The sequence below is a fragment of the Crotalus tigris genome, unplaced genomic scaffold, assembly GCF_016545835.1.
Source record: "Crotalus tigris isolate CLP2741 ecotype Arizona unplaced genomic scaffold, ASM1654583v1 scf7180000019553.37968852642:3898890, whole genome shotgun sequence".
Lineage (NCBI taxonomy): Eukaryota > Metazoa > Chordata > Lepidosauria > Squamata > Viperidae > Crotalus > Crotalus tigris.
In genome coordinates, this window is record NW_024097591.1 from 1,169,200 (window position 1) to 1,189,966 (window position 20,767).

General features: G+C 45.3%; 2 protein-coding genes across 4 annotated transcripts; one reads left to right on the top strand and one right to left on the bottom strand.

Moving 5' to 3' along the window:
* Window positions 1–2,718: 2,718 nt before the first annotated feature.
* LOC120317206 (adenylosuccinate synthetase isozyme 2-like) lies at window positions 2,719–14,136 on the top strand. The gene is made up of 13 exons (XM_039363601.1): window positions 2,719–3,010; window positions 3,895–3,997; window positions 4,417–4,485; window positions 5,359–5,409; window positions 6,242–6,308; window positions 6,728–6,835; window positions 7,172–7,253; window positions 8,032–8,158; window positions 9,259–9,413; window positions 10,498–10,622; window positions 11,756–11,853; window positions 12,704–12,853; window positions 12,938–14,136. Exons 1-13 carry the CDS (start codon window positions 2,780–2,782, stop codon window positions 12,988–12,990), a joined length of 1,419 nt encoding a protein of 472 aa, XP_039219535.1. The 5' UTR covers window positions 2,719–2,779; the 3' UTR covers window positions 12,991–14,136.
* A 1,276-nt stretch (window positions 14,137–15,412) lies between these two features.
* Window positions 15,413–20,678, bottom strand: GNG3 (G protein subunit gamma 3). Of its 3 annotated transcripts, none has more exons than XM_039363604.1 (3): window positions 20,404–20,678; window positions 16,522–16,627; window positions 15,413–16,167 (listed from the first exon to the last, which is right to left on the bottom strand). In XM_039363604.1, exons 2-3 carry the CDS (start codon window positions 16,618–16,620, stop codon window positions 16,039–16,041), a joined length of 228 nt encoding a protein of 75 aa, XP_039219538.1. In that variant the 5' UTR covers window positions 16,621–16,627; window positions 20,404–20,678; the 3' UTR covers window positions 15,413–16,038. The 3 variants fall into 3 exon arrangements, with proteins under 3 accessions (XP_039219538.1, XP_039219537.1, XP_039219540.1); XM_039363603.1 differs by lacking the exon at window positions 20,404–20,678 and adding an exon at window positions 18,619–19,335; XM_039363606.1 differs by lacking the exon at window positions 20,404–20,678 and adding an exon at window positions 17,485–18,549.
* Window positions 20,679–20,767: the final 89 nt, after the last annotated feature.

Consider the following 20,767-nt stretch of genomic DNA (forward strand, 5'->3'; position numbering starts at 1 on the left):
AAAATAAGGGTCTTTTCCAGATGGGACCTTTTAAAAAAAAAAGGGATTTCTGGCTTTCTGGACTGGGGATGAGTGAAGCTGCTGCACCCTTAGGCCAACAGACAGAGAGAGAGAAAGAGAGAGAAAGAGTTCTTAGCAACTTTAGTAGATGTCTTTTCTTTTTCTGCACATTTTTGTAAAAAAAAAAAAAAAAACGAACGAAAAAAAGGAAAAAAAGTCAAACGGTTTAAAAAAAATCCTTTAAAAAATTCAGCCTGTTTAAAAAAAATAAATAAATCTGTTAGTGTTTTTTCATGATTGTATGTCTTAGTTTGCTGTTAGACACAAAGGCTCAAGCGAAACCGAAGGCAGTAAAAAGGAAAAAAAAAATGTTTTTACGAATGGTGAAACGTTTTAAGCGGCCAGTAAAAAAATAATAAAACAAAATAAAAAATACGGGGGGGGATTGCCATTGAACATGTAACTCTGTGGTTGTTTACATCTGTAACTCTTCCTTTCTTAACAATTCTGGCATCTGTAGGTTGGGGGGGAAAAAAACCTCCGTTTTTAGAATAAATTAGCCATTCGCTTGACTCCAGCTTTTTCTGTTGCACTGCTAACTTCTTCAAGTGTCGCCGCTTTTGGGCCCTTCTGCTCTTCCTCTTCCTTCTCCCCAATGGAACACAATCTCCAAAGACCAAACCATTCTGGAAGTTAAATTTTGATTTAGCCAAAACTTTTCCTCTTCAATAAAGTTGAATGTGGGTAACTCTCAGAACTTCTGCCTCCTGTTTCGTTGATAAAGAGGGAACCGCCTTTTGAGGGCGGGATTTGCATCTGGTGCTTCTCCGTAACCCATCTTCTCGTGGGGCCGCGAATACAGGCAGTCCTCATTTAGTGACAGTTGGAACCCACAACTTGGTCTTTAAGTGGAACTGTTAACCGGCAATGCTTATGGTCTGACTTCAGCTTTCCTTTGCTGTAGAGACCAGCAAAGGTGGTTAGTGCATGGACAGCAGTTTTTCGTCCAGGTTACAAAAAGAGACGGTGACTAAAAGAGACGGTCACTAAATGAGGATCACCTGTATAGTCTTATTTATTGGGTTCTTGTTCTCCGAGCTGGGTTGTTTTCTTGCTGAAGTTTTACCTGAGTGAAGTTTTACATTGCTGCATAGGAGAAGGTATAAACAGCCAGTTAACTCACCTCCCTCACGCCTTGATGACGTTATCTAGCTTGGTAATGAAACTTCTGCAAAAAAACGTCCAAGCTCAGGCAATGATAAGGACTCATTAGTTGAACCCTGAGCTACATTTCTTTCTGCTCTTGATGGCTTTTATTACTGGAGCTTTTATTGAAAAGTCTGCCTTATATAAGCTTGATAAAATTTTGGAAGGGATTTAAGGAATGTGTATGCATCTTACATCCTTTTCAGTATCACTCTTCCGATCCAATATGCTGTCCCACTGGTTTTGTAGTGCTTATTGGGAATCCTCCTGTGGAGGATATGGCTGGTTTAAAAACGTGATAATTTTTCACTTTTATCCTAGGTGAAGAAAAGCTTAAAATATAATAACACTTGGGAGCTAGGACAGCAAAGATGTCTTACGAGCATCTTAGATACCGTTCATCCTGGCAACTTTAAGATAGGTAGACTTCAATTCCCACAATTCCCCATCATGCTGGCTGGGAAATTCTGGGAATTGAAGTCCACTCGTCATATGATTAATTGCCACCAAGCTATTGTTTTCTTAACCAGATCCACAGAATAAAAGGCTTGCTTACTGTTTGCAAGCAAAAACATGTTTACAAAACATGATGGCTGGTCTGCACAACCATGAAGCAAACCACGTTATTGCCTGAGCTAAGACATAATATGGAACAATTACTGCTTCCTGCTAAACACCACTAGCCACATTCTAGTTTTTAGATATCTATTTTTCCAGCCTCCAGGGTCTTGTTCATAGCTATAATTGAGCCCAACATTCCTGTTACATTTATTAAGTGAATTTTGCCCCATTTTACAAACAACCTTGCCGTAGTTGTTAAGTGAATCTTATCAGAACACAAAAGGGGATCACCACAACCGTCATAAATACGAGTCATTGTCAAGCATCTCTCATTGGATCACATGACCACAGGGATGCTACAATGGTCATAAGGGCAAAAAGCGCTCATCGCTCACTTTTCCCAGTGCCGTTGTGACTTTGAACGGCCATTAAATGAACCGTTAAGTCGAGAGGACTACCTGTACCAATAGTGACGGGCACCTTGGGTGCAATCCCAAAACATCGAGAGCACCAAATGTACAACATCGGCATTGACCAAATCCCCATCGGTCAATTGCAAAAGGCAGCTTGACTTGGCATGGCTGACATCCTACATACGATTAAAATCCCAACCTTTGCTTCTCCCAGGTCCAAGAGGAGAAAAATGCCAAATCCGGTTTAAACTGACTGTACCACCAGCATTATTATTATTGTTATTGTTTCTTCTTTTCCTCCTCGTTGTTGTTATTGTTGTCTCTCCACGCTAGAAACGCCTGTGTGCCGGGCAGGCAACACCTGGAGGCACGCGCTGCCTCCCAATCCAACCTCTTTCCAATCTAGGCTCTCTTACCTGGGGAAGGGAGAAAGGCGAACGCGGAAGCATCGGGAATGTCTGCTCTCGCGTGCCGTATCCGGAGGCGAAGTGGAAAGGCGCGTGCTCGCTCGCTCGCTCTCTCCGCCGCCATGTTGTCTGCTGGCGCCGAAGCCGTCCCCGGCGGCGCCATGTTAGGGCTCGCCGCTTTGCCTGCAGCACATGGCGGGAGAGGGCGGCTCGGCGGCGGCCGCGGATGCGGCGGCGGGTTTGCTGAATGGCGGGACCGGCGAAGGGCCGGGCGGGAAGCGGGCCCGGTTGGGGTCGGCTCCCCACTCTCCCCCTGCCGGGAACCGGGTGACAGTGGTGCTGGGGGCGCAGTGGGGCGACGAGGGCAAAGGGAAGGTGGTCGACCTGCTCAGCCTCGACGCCGACCTGGTCTGCAGGTGCCAGGTGAGCCACCTGCTCTGCTTCTTTGGGACCGGGGGATTACAAAACCCATTTCCCGCGGCTGGGGGAACTACAAATCCCACCCTCCCCGGATTGGAGGACTTGGCTCCTCTTCCGCTGCAGACTTCAGCTCTCATCCTCATGAACTTGGGGGACTACAAATCCCACCCTCTGCAGATTTGGGGGGGAATTAAATCCCATCCTTTGAAGCTGGGGACTACACATCCCATCCCTCGCATCTGGGAGAATTGCAGATCCCACCCTCTGCAGATTGCTGGACTTGAGTCCTATCCTCTGCAGTTGAGACTTCAACTCCCATCCTCCACGGCTGGGGAAACTATAAATCCCAGCCTCCGTTAAATTGGGAGAACTACAAACCCCATCCCTTGCAGCTGGGGGGAACGACAAATCCCAACCTGTGCAGATTTGGGGGGCTTAAATCCTATCCTATCCTCTGCAGCTGGGGGCTTCAAATTCCATCCTCCACAACCTGCACGGGGCTTCTTTCTCAGAACATGTAACTTTGGGGAGGGGTTCCCCCCTTTTGAGGCAATACAAATCCCATCCTTCATAGTCAGCATGTGGCCTGCTTTCTCATGAACCTGTAACTTGGGGGGAGATGGGTTCTCCCTCCCTTATGGGGGGGGAATACAAACTCCATCTTCCGCATCTTTAGGGGGGGACTGCAAAGCCCATCCTTTGCAGGGGGCTGGCTGAGGAATTCTGGGAGTTGAAGTTTGCAAGTCCAATAAAAGTCCCTTCTCAAAGTTTTGTCCTTGGATCTCCTTGTCATGTACGGGTGCAGCCTGACAGGTGTGGGTCTGTGTTGTGTAAACACAGCTGTGTTCTCTTTATGTATACCTCTGTTGTTTTTTTTCTTCCCACAGGGTGGCAACAATGCAGGACACACTGTTGTGGTGGACACGGTGGAATACAATTTCCACCTATTGCCCAGCGGAGTTATAAATCACAAAGCCACTTCATTCATTGGTGAGGTTTCATCCAGGTGTACGCACAGGTCGTCCTTGCTTTATGACTAAAGTGGAGCCCCAATTATATGTAGCTAAGAGAGACAGAGGGTTAAGTAAATTTTGACCCATTTTATGTTGTTCATAGTAGGTTTAGGTGTGTGTCATGTATGTGTTTCACTTTGTGAGCAGGCAACTAAATTTCATTTTTGAAGTGTGCCATTGTGCCCACAGTATAAAAATGACAATAAAGCTTATCTTAAAATAGGAGTAATTTGCCAAGAGTCTGAATTTTGATCACGGGACCGAACGGTTCTTTTTTTTTTGTGCCGTTGTAACTCTGAACGGTCACTGAATAAACTGTTGCAAATCAAGGACTATCTATAGAGGAAAAAAACACTAGAGAAAATACACCAGTATGAATATGCTGTCTTATTCCAGGGAACGGGGTTGTAATCCACCTTCCGGGACTCTTTGAAGAAGCTGAAAAAAACCTAAAAAGAGGATCAGGTGAGTCCATCTCCATTGCATGTTTGGTGTGAAGGAAAGAGAAAAGGAAGTAAAAGAAATAAAAATGCATTGGATCAATTGCTTTAATTCCCCCTCCCAAAAGAAATATTTCCAGCATCATCTTCTCGGGACTTTAGTCAATCAGAATAGAGCAGGAGACCTTGTACTATTTCAGACAAGTGACTGTCCAGTCTCTTCTTAAAAACCTCCAGTGATGACGCACCCACAACGTCTGGTGGCAAGCGGTTCCACTGGTTAATTGTCCTCACCGTTAGGAAGTTTCTCCTTAATTCCAGGCTGCTTCTCTCCTTGACTAGTTTCCATCCGTTGTTTCCATCATCAACATCATTTTGGAAGTCCACCATGACAGTCCATAAGGACATCTGCTAACTCCGTTAAGCTTTTTGTTCCTCCAGACTGTGGTTCTGGGACACACACGGACACACACACACACACACCCATCCCTAAATCCAGAACAGTTAATTCCTCTTTTAAAAAATAAAACAGCTGGGACGATCCTGAAATTGCTAATTCTCATAAGCACTGAGGGAAAGAGAGCTGATCTTCTCCAAGATTTGATCTCTACCATGGGATTTTTTTTTGAGTTGCTGCTTCTGGGATCTCTGAGCTGTCTTTTCTGAAGCCCCAGCCTCAGTTTATTTCCTGAATTTCATAACTATCCCAGCTACTTTTCATTCCTAAAAGGAATCGTAATGGATGTTTAATCTAAACCTCCAATTAGGAGACATTGCTCTGTTGTTTTGATGTTGAGGGGTACAACATCGGAGTGAAATTGGAAACGGCCGATGGCGGGAGAAGGAATAAATTGCATTTTCCAGGGCTGTAATATTAAGAAACGTTTTGCTTCCCCAGGATTGGAAGGCTGGGAAACTCGGACCGTGATTTCCGATCGCGCCCACTTGGGTAAGTCTTAGAAAATGGGGAAATTGTGGAGGGCCAAGTTATTTCCCATATCTCTTATTTATTTACTTATTGATATCCTGCCTTTATTATTTCACAAATAACTCATGGTGGCGAATGTATCCCACGCACCTTCCTCCTCTTTTCCCCACCATAACCACCTTGTGAGGTGGGCTGGGTTTAGAAAGAGGAATGGCCCAAAGTCACCCAGTTGGCTTTTACAGCTAAGACAGAACTAGAACTCACAGTCTCCTGGTAATCAGCCCAAAGTCATCTAGCTGGCTTTTGTGGCTAAGGCAGGACTAGAACTCACCGTCTCCTGGTGATTGGTTCAGAGTCACCCAGCCTGCTTTCATGTCTAAAGCAGAACTAGAACTCACCGTCTCCTGGTGATTGGTTCAGAGTCACCCAGCCTGCTTTCATGTCTAAAGCAGAACTAGAACTCACCGTCTCCTGGTGATTGGCCCAGTTACTCAGTGCCTTTCATGCCTAAGGTGGGAGTAGAACTCACTGTCTCCTGGTGATTGACCCAAAGTCACTCAGCCAGTTTTCATGCCTAGGGCAGAACTATATCTCACCGTCTCCTGGTGATTGGCACAGAGTCACCCGGCCAGCTTTCATATCTAAGGCAGAACTAGAATTCACACTCTCCTGACACTTAGCCCAAAGTTACCTAGTGCCTTTCCTGCTTAAGGCAGAACTAGATCTCACCGTCTCCTGGCGACTGAGCTAAAGTCACCCAGCCGTCTTTCATGCCGAAAGCTGTAACTAGAACTGTTTTAAACCTGGCGCCTTCAACCATACCGTGCCAAACTGGCTCTTTTATGTTCTTTAGTGTTTAACTTCCACCAAGCTGTGGACGGAATCCAGGAGCAGCAGAGGCAGCAGCAAGCGGGGAAAAAGTAAGTGGGGCCTTTGGGTTGAAGCTTCGCTTTCCGAAGCTCTCCGAGACCGAGGGCGGAAATGATTCAGCGGGCTGAAATGGAGAAGGGCCAGCCTCACGAGGTAGTCCAAACAGGAAGCACAGCTAGCAGAACCTTGGACCAATTTGTGTCCAAAGTTTCCATTGCCAAGGGTCTGAATTTCAATCCCGGGACGCTGGGCCCCTGCAACCGTCACAAGTACACGTCAGTTGCTAAGCGTCCGAATTTCGATCACCAGACCCTGGGGACGCTGCGACGGTCCCTTTTTTCAGCGCCGCTGTGACTCCAAACGGTCACTAAATGAATCGTCGTAAGTCGAGGACTACCCGTAGCTAGAATGAGGGTGGGAAGTGCCGTTTCAGACCTCCGTTCGAAGCCTGGTTGGTTTCTTCCAACAGCCTGGGCACCACCAAGAAGGGCATCGGTCCTGCCTACGCTTCCAAAGCCTCCCGGACCGGCTTGCGCATTTGTGACCTGTTGGCGGATTTTAACGAGTTCTCCAAAAAGTGAGTACAATTAGGAGGCGGCAGCAGTTACTACGGGATGGGGGTGTGAAGTGGAAGGGCCGGTTGAATCCAGGGAAGGCCACTAGTCCTCGTTGAGGGTCAAGGGCAGGCAGACCGAAGTGTAGTCTCTGCCTAAGAGATTAAAATTTTTATTTTATTTTATTTTTTTTAGTGTGTTTTAATGTTTGTAATTTTAACCTGCTTTTTTGTTTATAATTGCCGGAGGTTTGTGTATTTTATCTTATCGGGGAGCCTCTAGGAGTCGGCTTGAATGGCAAAGACATTTGATAATAATTATTTGGGAAAACAACGAATTTACCACCAAGCTTGTTTCAGATTCAAGGCTTTGGCCCAGCACTACAAAGCCAGCTACCCAACGCTTAATATCAACACGGAAGCTGAACTGGAACAGTTAAAGGTATTTTGGGGCATCTGAGCGGGGAAATTTCTTGAAAAGCTTAAAGCTAGCTGGCTTAATCCAGAGTTTGCAGACTCAAATACAGCTTGGCCCTCAACTTTCATACATTCGTTTAGTGACCGTTTGAAATTGCAATGGCACTGGGAAAAAAGCTCGATTTATGTCTGTGTTTCACACTTACGACCGTCACAGCGTCCCCGTGGTCAGGCGATCAAAATTCAGACGCTTGGCAGTTGACTCATATTTACGACGGTTGCAGTGTCCCCGGGGGGGGGTCACGTGACTCCCTTTTGAGATTTTCTGACAAGCAAAGTCAAGAGGGGGGGAAGCCTGATTTGTTTAACAACCGTGTGACTAACAACCGCAGTGATTCACTTAATAACCGTGGCAAGGAAGGTCGTAAAACGAGGCCAAACTCAAAACCGCTCTTGCTTAACAACAGGAAGTCGTAAGTCGGAGACTACCTGTACGCTCATTAACTGAACAAATCATGGTTGGCTGCAAACGTATGTTTTGCTGAGACTTAGAAACTTACTGGCCCTCCTCTTCCTTCGTTGGCCTTGATCTTAACCAGTTTGAGTGCACTTGTCCTCCAGAGGGACTAGAAACTTCCCTTTTTAAAAAAATTGAAAATGATTGGGTATCGGAGCCTCATATACCCTTCTTTGTGTATTTGCCCTTTCTTAAAAATAAAGGAAGCGCTCGGCTCCTTCCTTAGAATCAGAAAAAACAAAGTGGCCTCAGGTTGATGTCCCTGTCCATCTTTATTGATTGGCAGATCTACGCAGAGAAGATCCGCCCCCTGGTGAAGGATGGGGTTTACTTCATGTACCAAGCTCTGCACGGACCCCCCAAGAAGATTCTCGTGGAGGGAGCCAACGCAGCCCTCCTGGACATCGATTTTGGTAATTTCCCTTTTGCAAGTTAATATATGTATGTATATATATTTTGTTTACAGGTGTTCTTTTCTCAATCATAAATGGCCGCCAAGCCAGCTTAAGAGTTAGTATCTAGGTTCATTCAGTGCGCTAGTGCTTGTTTTTATTATATTTATATTACCGTAAATGCCGGCGTACAAGGCGACCCGGCGTATAAGACGACCCCCGTCTTTATAGCCGGGCCGCATTCCTAGAACGTCGTCTTATACGCCGGAAACTACCAGTATTTCCGTCGTATAAGACGACTCGACGTATAAGACGACCCCCGACTTTGGCGCCGATTTCAGCGCTCGCGGAAGTCGCCTTATACGCTGGCATTTACGGTATATTAACTATATCATATATTATAAATTTACTTATCTTATTTAATATATATCATATATATTGATTTATTTATTATATATCATTACATTAATATATATTAATGTATATATATATTAATATGTATATTAATATATGTATATTAATATATGCATATACAGGCTCGAATCCCATAAAGGGTGTGGCTAACTGAAGAGAGCAGAATGAAGTCGAAATGGCCATCTTAGTCTCCCAATTTAATTCTTTAACTCTGTCAGAAAAAGAAATTCAGAGTTTGTAATGTTTCGCAGTTGCGACTTGAGCCTGCTTAATGCCTCTAGTTGCGGGGCTGCAAGGCAAAAGAGATTGTAAAAAGTAAAACTGCAGTATAGCAGTTAAAAATGTCAAGGTGTAATCAATCAGACATCTGTCTGAAAAACTTCCTGCATGCATAAAGAAATAAATATATATATATATCATATTTATTACATTATATATTTTACATATATATATATATATATATATATATCACATCACGTCACAATGTATATCATGTATTATATCATATATGTATATCATATTATATTACATTGATATGATAGGTTAGGTTAGATTAGATTAGATTAGATTAGATTAGATTAGATTAGATTAGATTATTATCTGGATCAAAAATCAAGCAAAGCCAGGCAGGGCCTTCAGAGAAGGCAAGACGGTAGCATATAAATTCATTAAATAAAATTTAAGACTTTTTCTTGTCTCCCCCAAAGGTACTTACCCCTTCGTGACCTCCTCCAATTGCACTGTGGGAGGGGTATGCACTGGCCTTGGCATTCCCCCCCATTACATTGGCAAGGTGTACGGCGTGGTGAAGGCCTACACCACCCGCGTCGGCGTGGGGACCTTCCCAACCGAGCAGAACAATGTAAGTCCCTTGAAACGGGGAGCCATTTTCTCTGCCGTCCCCCCACTTTTATTCCCCATTATTTATTTCTCAGCCTGGCATCCCACCGCATCCTTCACAAAACTCACTTCCTGGCCATAAGATTAAAAACCCTATCGGACGGTCTGGATGAATTATGAAGAAATACATTATATTATCCCTCCATCGCCGGTAGTCCTCGACTTAACGACCGTTGGTTTAGTGACCGAAGTCGCAACGGCACTGAAAACAAAGCGACTTAAGAGGGTCTTTCACGCTTAACAACCGTTGGGGCATCCCCTACCGTTACGGGATCAAAATTCAGCCGTTTGTCATGCATTATAAAAATGACTATACTTTTTAATCTATCATAAAGTATGGCATGAAATATTGGGGTGATGTACTTAAGTGGGAAAATTTGGATAGTTCAATGACTAACCTATGAAGAAATTGTGACTGATAAGAATTGGATTGAATATAAGAGAAATGAAGCATAAACAAAAAATTACGAAAATAGGATGCTGAACTAAGGAGAGGATGGTTATAAGAATGATACAAGCTGAAAAAAAAAACGTTATACGTAGAGATGATTATTATTGGTATAAATATAAAAAAAACGCCCATATCTAATCATCTATATATTGAAAATATTAAGAGTTATATTTTGGTTACGGTTGAAGAAAGACTAGAAATGGGAGAAGGGAAGATCAAAGAAACGTATCATTAATTAATACACTAATTATGGAATCATCAAACTTAATCCTTGCTCATTGTTAATTAATTATTATGGCCTTTGTTTTCTTGTTAAAATATAAACCAAGACAACACGCTGTACACCAGGCGCTGGAGACTGTTATAGTTAAAAACCAATAAAATGTTTATAAAAACCAAAATTCCGCCGCTTGGCAACCGCCTCGTCTTTATGACGAGATTCACTTCAACAACCCTGTTGTTGACTTCACAACTGAAGCGATTCACTTAAGCTGGCCACACACAAACAAACAAAATATCTGAATATTTCGGCAGAAAAGCAGGATTTTGCTAAAGGAGTGTCCAACTGTACATTTTTTTAAAATCTCCTTGGCAGGAGATCGGCGAGACGCTCCAAGCACGAGGACGGGAATTTGGGGTGACCACAGGCCGCAAGCGTCGCTGCGGCTGGCTGGACCTCGTCTTGGTGAAATACGCTCACAGGATCAATGGTTTCAGCGCGTAAGCCTCTTCCAAATTTATTTGTTTATTATTGTTGTTATTATTTTACTTTCAGGTTTGTTTGTTTCTTCCTTGGGGGGTTTGGGTGTCCTGTGAATGTCCGCGGAGATTCTCCGGTCATCGAAGTCATGGCTGACTCAAAGGTGGCTTTTTTCCAGGAGGCAACTGGACTTTATAATAGTAGTAGTAGTAGTAGTAGTAGTAGTAGTAGTAGTAGTAGTAGTAGGAAGAAGAAGAAGAAGAAGAAGGAGGAGGAGGAGGAGGAGGAGGAGGAGGAGGAGGAGGAGGAGGAGGAGGAGGAGGAGGAGGAGGTGGTGGTGGTGGTTGGAAGGGACCTTGCAGGTCATCTAGTCCAACCCCCTGCTCAGGCAGGAAAGCCTATACTATTTCAGACATTTCTTATTTTTTTTTTCCTCCTTGAAGACATTTCGCTTCTCATCCCAGAAGCTTCTTCAGGTTCTGACCGAATGGTGGAGAATGGAAGGATTTATACTCCTTGCAGACAGCTGATCATTTGCCTCCTTTTAAGAGAGCCGTTGAGGCCACTTGGAGGTTTACCTGCGTCCTCAGGGTCACCTGAATGGTGCAAATGGGAGCCTTCTTGGCTGCAGGGTGTCCTGGGAAGTTTTGCACCCCCCTGTTGACAGACAAGTCCCCTACTTTGGCCTTGTCTACGCAGCTAGAGTTCAAATCCAAGCAGCTTCGGTAACGCCGGAGGATCTACTACTTCCAATATAGATACTCCTTGACTCATGAACGCAATTTGCACTGCTGAGCACAAGCTCTCTCGGAAGTCAGCAGGCAACTGCGCCTGGCTTTACCCCCCTTTTAGCCTTGGTCGTTAAGCGAATTGGGGTCTTTTAAGTGAATCGTGCTCCCTCCGTTGACCTTGGCTTCTGGGGAAGGCTGCCAAGGGTGATCCCGTGACGCTGCAACCGTTGTAAATCCATACCTGTTGCTAAGCACCGGAATGACCCAATTTCCTGACTGTAAGGACGCCACGTTGGTCATAAGGGCGAGAACAAGTCACAACTAAGTAAACGGCCGTGAGTCAAGGACCGTCTCTTAATGTCAGCAATTGACAAGGGAATGTTTTTGGCTTGATGGTAACACATTTCCTGGACGCTTCCTAGCCTGGCGGTGACCAAACTGGACATCCTGGACGATTTTGAAGAGATCAAGGTGGGCGTGGAGTACCATCTGGATGGGGAGCAGATTCCGTATTTCCCAGGTGAGACTGCGGACTTTGGGGTGGAGATCCATAGAACCCAGCAGACAAGGAGCTGATTGTTGCCTGTGTATCAGTAGAAGAGACTTTGTAACTGAGAGTTGAACTGTGGGGTCCTTGGTGCTTTCTGAGCTGGGTGGTTTTTTTGGAGATGTTTCATGACCCAACTAGGGAACATCATCAGTGTTAGAACAGAGAGGGGTTTGCTGCAAATACCTGTCTATCATTGATGACGTTTCCTAGTTGGGTCTTGAAACATCTCCAAGCCAGCAAGCTTAGAGGGCATTAAGGACCCTACAGTCGTCGTCCTCCTCCTTCTCCTCCTCCTCTCCTCAAACCCACCTCCTAGCACCGATTATGTTACTTAGTAGGATCAAGAAATGTCTGCAAGGAAACCACAATCCTTTTTTTCTTCTCCTCCTCCTCCTCCTCCCCCTCCTCCTCCCATTCTTCTTCTTCTTCTTCTTCTTCTTCTTCTTCTTCTTCTTCTTCTTCTTCTTCTTCTTCTTCTTCTTCTTCTTCTTCTTCTTCTTCTTCTTCTTCTTCTTCTTCTTCTTCTCTTCCTCCTCCTCTTCTCCTGCCCCTCCTCCTTTCCACAAACCCCTTTCCCTTGTACACTGATGATGTTAGCTACTTAGGTCATGAAATGCCTGCAAGAAAACCACCAAGCTCACAGAGCACCAAGGACCCTACAGTCGTCCTCCTCCTCCTCCTTTATGCAAACCCCCCTCTCTTCTAGCACTGATGATGTTACCTAGTTGGGTCACGAAACGTCTCCCAAGAAAACCACCCCCCTCAAGAGAGCACCAGGGTCACCCCTATATTCTCCGTCCCTTTCTCTCGCCGTCCGCAGCCAACCAGGAGCTCCTGAACAAAGTCACGGTGAAGTACAAGGACCTTCCCGGATGGCGATGTAGCACCGAGGGAGCGCGCACCTTCGGCGACTTGCCTGCCGAGGCCCAGGCCTACATCCGCTTTATTGAGGAGTACCTGGAATTGCCAGGTGAGCCTTTGGGGGCCGGTCCAGAGTCTGGAGCGTTTTTGAAACGGGGTTAGCCGAGGGATAAACCCAAATGTTTTTCCGCAGTCAAGTGGATCGGCGTGGGGAAATCTCGCAACTCCATCATCAAACTCTTCTGAGGTCTCCTGCCCCGGACCAGAGGCTGTTTCTTCTCTCCATTCCTTGAACGAGCAGCCGAGGACCCCCCGCCCCTCCCGGAAGCCAACTCTGCCTTTGAATGCGCTCAGGCCAGACCCCTTCCTCGATTTCCCCTGTGTAAAGTCTCCTCTCTCGGCCCTTTGTTCCGTCCCGCCGCTCTTTGGGAAGAGAATGAGGACCAGCTGGCTGGCAGCTAAGATTTGAAAAGATCTTCCCAGGAACCCTTAAGGACAAACACTCCATTTTCACACCGCTGATCCGTTTATCTCCCTACACAAGCTGCCATTGGTTCCCCCTCACCCTCATCTGACCAGCTTTCCTAGTTTACTATCTCTATAATCAGCTAATCCCTTGGGTTCATCCTTGCTAATTCGCCTGACCCCTTCCTGGAGGTGTCCCTCCCCATTGCCTCCAGAACGGTTCATGGGAACTGTAGTCCTGTGACGCAAAGCACTTTGTTCCCAACAGTAGCCGGTCCTGCCAATGTAGGCCGGCAGTGAGGAATGCTGGGAGTTGTAGTTGAGCAGCATATCTACTGTATAGATAAGTAGCGTCTCGGGAGAAACGTCCGCTGTAATTTCAAACCGCCACAAAGGGACCCGTTGTAAGTCGAGGGCTGTCCGTGCCCACTTCCTGCTGCAAAAACTAGCGCACTGTGGTCTCCGAACGGCAGGCATTTTGTGCTGTTGCAGCAATTTATTTTTTTTTTTAGCTTTCTACATTTAAAAAAAACCAGCACGCTTTCTACGGTTAAACCTCATTGTGCCGATTTACACCTCCCTCCTCCAGGGATCGCTAAGTTGCGGAAGCACTCCCTGTAAATTGTGTGGTTTTCTTTTCCCCTTGGGAACCTTAATCAGGACTAGCCTCTTTAATTGCTGTTCGTTAACGGGAAAGCAGCCATTTAGCACAGCAGCCGAAGGGACGCTAGAAAGCTTTCTAGATTTCTATTTGCACAACCTTAACTCAGTACGTCCAAACACATGAAACTTTAGCAGTTTAGAAGGACTTCTGTCTTATTATTCTCATGTCGTTTGTTTGTCTTTTTTGGGCTGTTGCCGAATCTGCCACAAAAAGCAATAAAGAATAACGGTTTATATATCGGTTGGAATAGTGAAAGGAAAAAACCGGCTGTTGTTCTTTTTTTCCTCCTCCAGGTTGCCCTTGTCAGATAGTGCTCAACTTATGATCCGAATTGGGACCGAATTTTCCGTCGTAAGTCGAGCCGGATGCAATTTTTAGGGCGGTCACTTTAAAAAAAAAATCACAAAACTGTTAATGCGAATTCGGCTTCCCAAACGGAAGTGCCGTTTTTAAGTCTGGCCATTCAATGAATGGTTGTGTTAAGTTGAGGTCTTGCCTGTTAACGCATACCCACACATCCACAAACGCAGCCATTTTGATCCTGGAGAATGGCGGACAATGCATCCCCAAGGCTGTGAATCTAGAAACTTCTCTTCGGAGATCTTTCTGAGGTGGTTTTTTTTTTTTTTTTCCCCAGGAGGCAACTGGACATCCTTGTTTGGAGACGTTTCGCTTCTCCTCCACGGAGCTTCTTCAACTCTGACTGAAGAAAGTCCGGTTGCCTCTTGAAAAAGGACCTTTGGGACAAATGTGACCTGGTTGATTGAGAACCTCCATAGACATTTTTGAGGAAATCCATAATAATAATAATAATAATAATAATAAAGTTGGAAGGGGCCTTGGAGGTCATCTACTCCAACCCCCTGCTCAGGCAGAAACCCTATACCATTTCGGACAGATGGCTGTCCAGTCTCTTCTTAAAAACTTCCAGTGTTGGAACATTCACCGCTTCTGGAGGCAGGTTTTTCTCCTGGTTAATTGTTCTCACTGTCAGGAAGTTTCTCCTTAGTTCTAGGTTGCTTCTCTCCTTGGTTAGTTTCCATCCGTTGCTTCTTGTCCTGCCTTCTGGTGCTTTGGAGAATAGCTTGACTGCCTCTTCTTTGGGGCAGTCCCTGAGATATTGGAATACAGCTATCCTGTCCCCCCTCATCCTTCTCTTCATTAAACTGGACATGCCCAATTCCAGCAACAGTTCCTTATATGCTTTATCCTCCAATCCCCTGATCATCTTTGTTGCTCTTCTCTGTACTCTTTCCAGAGTCTCAACATCTTTTTTACATTGTGGTGCCCAAAACTGGATGCCGTATTCTAAGTGTGGCCTTACCAAGGCCTTGTAAAGTGGTATTAACACCTCACGTGATCTTGATTCTATCCCTCTGTTGATGCAGCCCAGCACTGTGTTGGCTTTTTTGGCAGCTGCAGCACACGGCTGGCTCATATCTCAGGGATTGTCCACTAGGACTCCCGAGATCCCTCTCACATTTGCTACCCCCCCCCCGTTACCCCAAATTCTCTAGCTCAATCACACACAATCCATAATAACGGACTCCAATAAATTTTATTAACTTTCCGTGCTCTCTGGCATACAGAACAGGTGAAACGTTGTGAGAAGAACCATCGGCCTGTTGTGGAAACCTGCCTTTCCTGGGGGGGAGGAGGAGGAAGAGAGGGCTGGCTTCAGTAACCTTGATTCGGAGCTAAATTTTAGCCATGGTGAAGTTGGTGGGAACGATGCTGGGTATCAATACCGGAACGACCCCCCCCCCAGGTTAGATCCAGGGGCCTGTGGATGCAATTCTTGCTGCCTGCTTTGTCTACCCCACCAAGCAAAGCACAGCTCCCCATCTGGAGGGGGAACTGTGGCTGCTGACTTAGAGCTGTTAAAGAGGCACTGATGTTCTGTATTAGGGAATCTGCTTCTTGATTTTGGAAGCATTTTGGAAAATCAAGAGTTGGGGGTCTCTGCAGGAGAAAATAGATCTGCCCTGAAGACACCCCCCCCTCCCCTCTTCTCTGCCCCCAGTGATAGGAGCTTGAAGGCCAAGGATTCTGCATTAACCCAACTCCATACAGCCTGATGAGTATGGGCAGGGGGGGGGGTGAAGGAAAAGGACACACAACCCAGCGTCGGGGATGAGGGGTGGGTGGGTGGGAGCAAATATAGTTCAAAGCAGGGCGCAGAAGAATTTCTTTTCCCGGAAGGGGTTTTCCGAGGTGGGCACGGGGCTAATGAGAGGATCCTCGCAGATGTGGGCATCACAATAGGTCATCAAATCGGCGGCCGCTTTGGACACCTATGGGAGGAGGCAAAAAGAACAGAATCAGGATTTGACAATTCATCTGCCATAGAGATAACAATTGGGTGGCATTCAGAAAATTGAGGCTGCAGTACTCTATATAGACACTAGGGGGGCAGTCCCGAGAAGAAAACCAGCTACCAGATAGTTGTTTTTGCCATCTAGTGGCTGCTCGTGGTTTTGCAGCTCGTTTGTCAGCCCTGTCCAAGGTGGTGTTTCTCAACCTGACGACTTGAAGAAGTGGAGATGCATCCCGACGGGAATCCTGGAAGTTGAAGTCCACGCCTTTTCAATCTGTTGAGGTTGAGAACCACCAGCCTATACCTTTGGCCCGTCGGTCGTTTTCCTCACCTTTATTCTGCACATGCTGGCCTCAATCTTCAGCTGCTCCACCATCTTGCGGGCTTGGCCAATGCTCATTGTGCTGTTGACGGGGGTTTCGCCCTTCATGAGGAATCTGCGGAGGACATCAAGAGAGAAGGACCATCCAAGACCGTTCACCGTAAGGGAGATGTTGGAAGACGCTCTTCAAATTTAACCCCAACTGTATCCTTGCAGGCAACTTCTCTAGAAGTAGAATGTGCTCTAATCTAAGCTTAGGACTATGTTGCTGTATTCTAGGTGACCACTAGAGGGCATCCACACAATTCCAAATCCATTACAATGATACATTGTGCCACCTAGTGGACACCAATAGGTTTGCAACCCCATGATTACTCTTTCTCTGGAAAGGTGTTGCATAGTACCAGGTGAGGGAGTACAGTTGGGGGCTTATGAATGCAAAACAAAGTGTACTAACACTGTTACTCCTGCCTCAAGCCCTGGAGAGCAATTGCCGTCATGTAACCAAGGCTGGGTGATTTATCTTTGTTTTAAAAATATTGTTCTCCGGGCTGTTCTTGTAAGAGATCTCTCAACTATCATGGAATAACAGAACAACAGAGCTGGAAGGGACCTTGGAGGTCTTCTAGTCCAACCCCCTGCTCAAGCAGGAAACCCTATACCATCTCAGACAAATGGTTGTCCAACATCTTAAAATCCCCCAGCTTTATCCCCCAAAATATCTGTCTCTTGTTTCTCTTATACGAAGAATATGCCATTGAATCAAAAATGGATCCTATCTTTGGATCTTAACTTGAGGACTGGCAGCATGACTAGGTCCACATTCACCCAGCCGGGGTTGAGTGTGTGGGACTGCATCTACCACGGCACAAATATTTTTTCACACTAGGGTTAAACTGGACAGTTCGTGTCCAGCTGCACCTTTTGGCTGTCTTGCCATAATTTGAATAACTGTGGTTTTCTTAACCGCACCTTAGCGTTACCAATTCCAACCCTGATTTGGTTCACACAACGTGCCAGAAACCATTCAAAACAGCGACCTTTGGGGTGTAGTTGGGTTCCTGTAATATAAACCACAACCTCAATGTGTTACCCAGAAAGAATGAAGGGAGGGTGATGAGAGAGAGAACAAAACATTAGAAATAACTGCATCATCACAAGGAACCATTTTCTTGCCTTATAAACCATACTCCTCTAAATAGCCTTTAGGGCCTCGTTCAGAACCAGGATGGTTCATTATTCTTCCTACAATGACAGAATTTGGCCTACGATAAAGTTGAATTAACGTCTCCAGAAAAACATCTCCCTCCCTTCAGTTCTGATCCAATGTAAACTCCAAATTTTCCCCAAAGCAAACAGCCTCGTTCTGAAATTTCCCTGCTTCATCTTCCTCCATGTGTTTCCTGCCACAAGCCCTTCCTTCTCTGATCTCTGAGGCAACCAAGAGGAATAAAAGGGGGGGGGGAAATATGTCCCCCCCCCCAAAAAAAGTCACATTACCAAACACAAATAAAGACAGTTCTAATACAGTACAGCATCCAAAGCCATTCACGGCCTCTCTAACAGGGAGACGTGAAAAAAAGATTATTTTTTTTCTGTTTCCATCTGTGGTTTCCCACCCCAATAGAGAATTAAGATCTATCTCTCTCATTTTCTCTCCAACTACCTTATTTATCTTTTCCTTCCTTTCCTCTTTCCTTCTTTTCCTCCTACTTTCCATCCCTTATCCATCCATCCATCTCCCTATCTATCCATCAATCTCCCTATCTATCTATCTATCTATCTATCTATCTATCTATCTATCTATCTATCTATCTATCTATCCTTTCCTCCCCAGCTACCTTATTTATCCCGTCCTTCCTTCTTTTCCTCCCACTCCTCTATCTATCTATCTATCTATCTATCTATCTATCTATCTATCTATCACATCCCAATACTTCCTGTTAACAGGTTCCTTACATACCAGTAGCTGGGGCCCTTTTTTCTCCCCTCCCCTGCAGAAATTTCCTATATTTACATGGAAATCATTTCCCCCCCCCCCTCAAGCCTGACCCCCAGAGACCGGGAGAATCCATGCCAGGAAACCCAGCCCAAAGCCACACAGACCTTTGTACAGATTTTCTGCTGAACGTGAAGATGGAGCAAAGTCGGACCGTTTCGGGCTGCAGGCTGAGATGATTTGGGGAGAGTCACCTGGGCTGGGAGGGGGGGGCACTGCAGCAGCCCCTGCAGGATGCTCTCCAAGGTGGACGAGCAGAAGGGGCTGTTTTTCCCCTTGACTTCCTAAGACATTTGGCACACCTTGGCTAAGAGGAGAGTTAATTCAATCGATGGATACCTTGAGGATTCCACAAAGCACTTAACGCTGGGACCAAACCATCTCTTGAAGCGGGGGGGGGGCAGGGCTGATGGTACCCCCGCCCAGGCAGCCATTGCTTAAAAAACAGGGCTGGAAATTGTGGGAGGGGGATGGCGTAGCCAGGCTCTATTGCAGAAGAGGTTGATTGAGGAGGGGGGCACAAAAGGAGGAGCGGAGTGCAAAGAGAGTGGCTGTGACACTTTGTCAGCCCCCCCACCCTTTTTCTGCAAATACGAAGGCCTGGGAGCTGCAGTATTGTCAGCAATAGCTTTCATTTACAAATCTGACATCAACCACTTTTTTTAACAAAAAAATTCTCTCCCAATTCATTGGACATCAGGCTTCCAAAAAGTGGCTTTTTTCCTGCATCAGCTTGAAGACTGTGGGTGACCTCTCTGCTCTGCATAAAGACAGTTGGGCATAATCAAAACACTGCATAATCACGAAGGAAGGAAGGTGGAGTGAGGGAGAGAGGGAAGGAAGGGGGAGGGAGAAAAGAAATGGGAAGGAAGGAAAAGAAGGAAGGAGAAAGAAGGAAGGGAAGGAGAAAGAAAAGGAAGGAAGGAAAAGGGAGGGAGGGAAGGAAGGAGAAAAAAGGGAATGAGGGAGGAAGCATATAAACAATTGAAATGTGTTTTTTTTATAATTCATCTAGAATAGACTATTGCAACATATATATATATATATAGATATATATGTTATACTGGCCTGCGAAATAATTTTAAAGCTGTAACTCACCCCAAACATCCCAGATGCTGGGTTCTTTTTAACTCAATGTCTTAACAGAATTTAACAGAATAACAAAGTTGGAAAGGACCTTGGAGGTCATCTAGTCCAGCCCCCTGCTCAAGCAGGAGGCCTTATACCATCCCAGACAAATGGCTGTCCTATCTCTTCACACCTTGTTCTAATTGTGGCTTGTTTATTTAATTGTAGGTAAACAGATGGAAAATTTAATGTAAAATATGTACCAAGTCCAAACGTCTTAAACAGGTAAATAGAGAATTGAATTCCAAATGGCTATTTCACAATACAATGAGCTAACATGTTCAATATTCCTATCAAGATTAGTGACTTGCTATTAGATGTATTCAGTGGATATTTGTATTACACTGCACTTGTAAGGCCATCATGTTAAATATCTTTACACGGTGTGTCCCCCATGGAAATAAACGGGATTTACCAATGAGTAAGGTAGCTTTTAGGATTGTGCTAGAAACTTGGGGAAGTTGTAGGAAGAAATAATTTGATTTATACGTCAGTTCCATATAATATTCAGGGCCTGAATCGTAAAGATCAAAAGCTCCACCATTTTATGATGGAGACAAAACTTTTCCACTTTTGTCAGATCAATTGCTTGAGTATATATAATGTTCTATGCTCACCTTTTCCCCCTACAGTTTATTCAGGCTATCAATCGGCTAAAAAAATTACTTGCATTTTCACAGTACACTGACTCGCAAGCTAGCCCTCTTGTAAATAAAGCCAGAGAATTGATTTTCAACAGAGCTTAAAGGAATTTCTTTAGGTACCTGCAACAAATAGATAAAATATTCCTTTCCCGAGGAATCTATGCCTAGCCCACAAATCTAGGCTGGTGCGAACGCAGGCCGCAACTCTTAAGGAAGCCTAAAATATATTTAATTATGACATTAAAGACCCCTGTTTCGCTATTAGAAGAAGAAGATTCAGAAAGCAGAGGATCCTTTGGCTGAAATCTCACATTTCCCTTCCCTCCAGCATCTCATCCAGAGAAAAGGCACCAAAGTGGTCCTACGCTTCTGCCTGTCTCCATGGAAACGGGAGGCAGGCAGCCAGCATCCCTCCGACCACGTGACTGGGAGATGCTTGCCGCCGTTGGCGGCCGCAGCAGCATCATTGCAAAAAAAAAAACAA

What these genes read in the sequence shown, in the direction of transcription:
- LOC120317206 (XM_039363601.1), top strand. Translation starts at nt 2,780, where the DNA reads ATGGCGGGAGAGGGCGGCTCGGCGGCGGCCGCGGATGCGGCGGCGGGT. An exon ending in CTGAACTGGAACAGTTAAAG is followed by an intron (nt 7,254 to 8,031) that starts GTATTTTGGGGC and finishes ATTGATTGGCAG; the next exon opens with ATCTACGCAGAGAAGATCCG. An exon ending in AGGATCAATGGTTTCAGCGC is followed by an intron (nt 10,623 to 11,755) that starts GTAAGCCTCTTC and finishes GACGCTTCCTAG; the next exon opens with CCTGGCGGTGACCAAACTGG.
- GNG3 (XM_039363604.1), bottom strand. Translation starts at nt 16,620, where the DNA reads ATGAAGGGCGAAACCCCCGTCAACAGCACAATGAGCATTGGCCAAGCC. An exon ending in CCAGCATGTGCAGAATAAAG is followed by an intron (nt 16,168 to 16,521) that starts GTGAGGAAAACG and finishes CTCCTCCCATAG; the next exon opens with GTGTCCAAAGCGGCCGCCGA.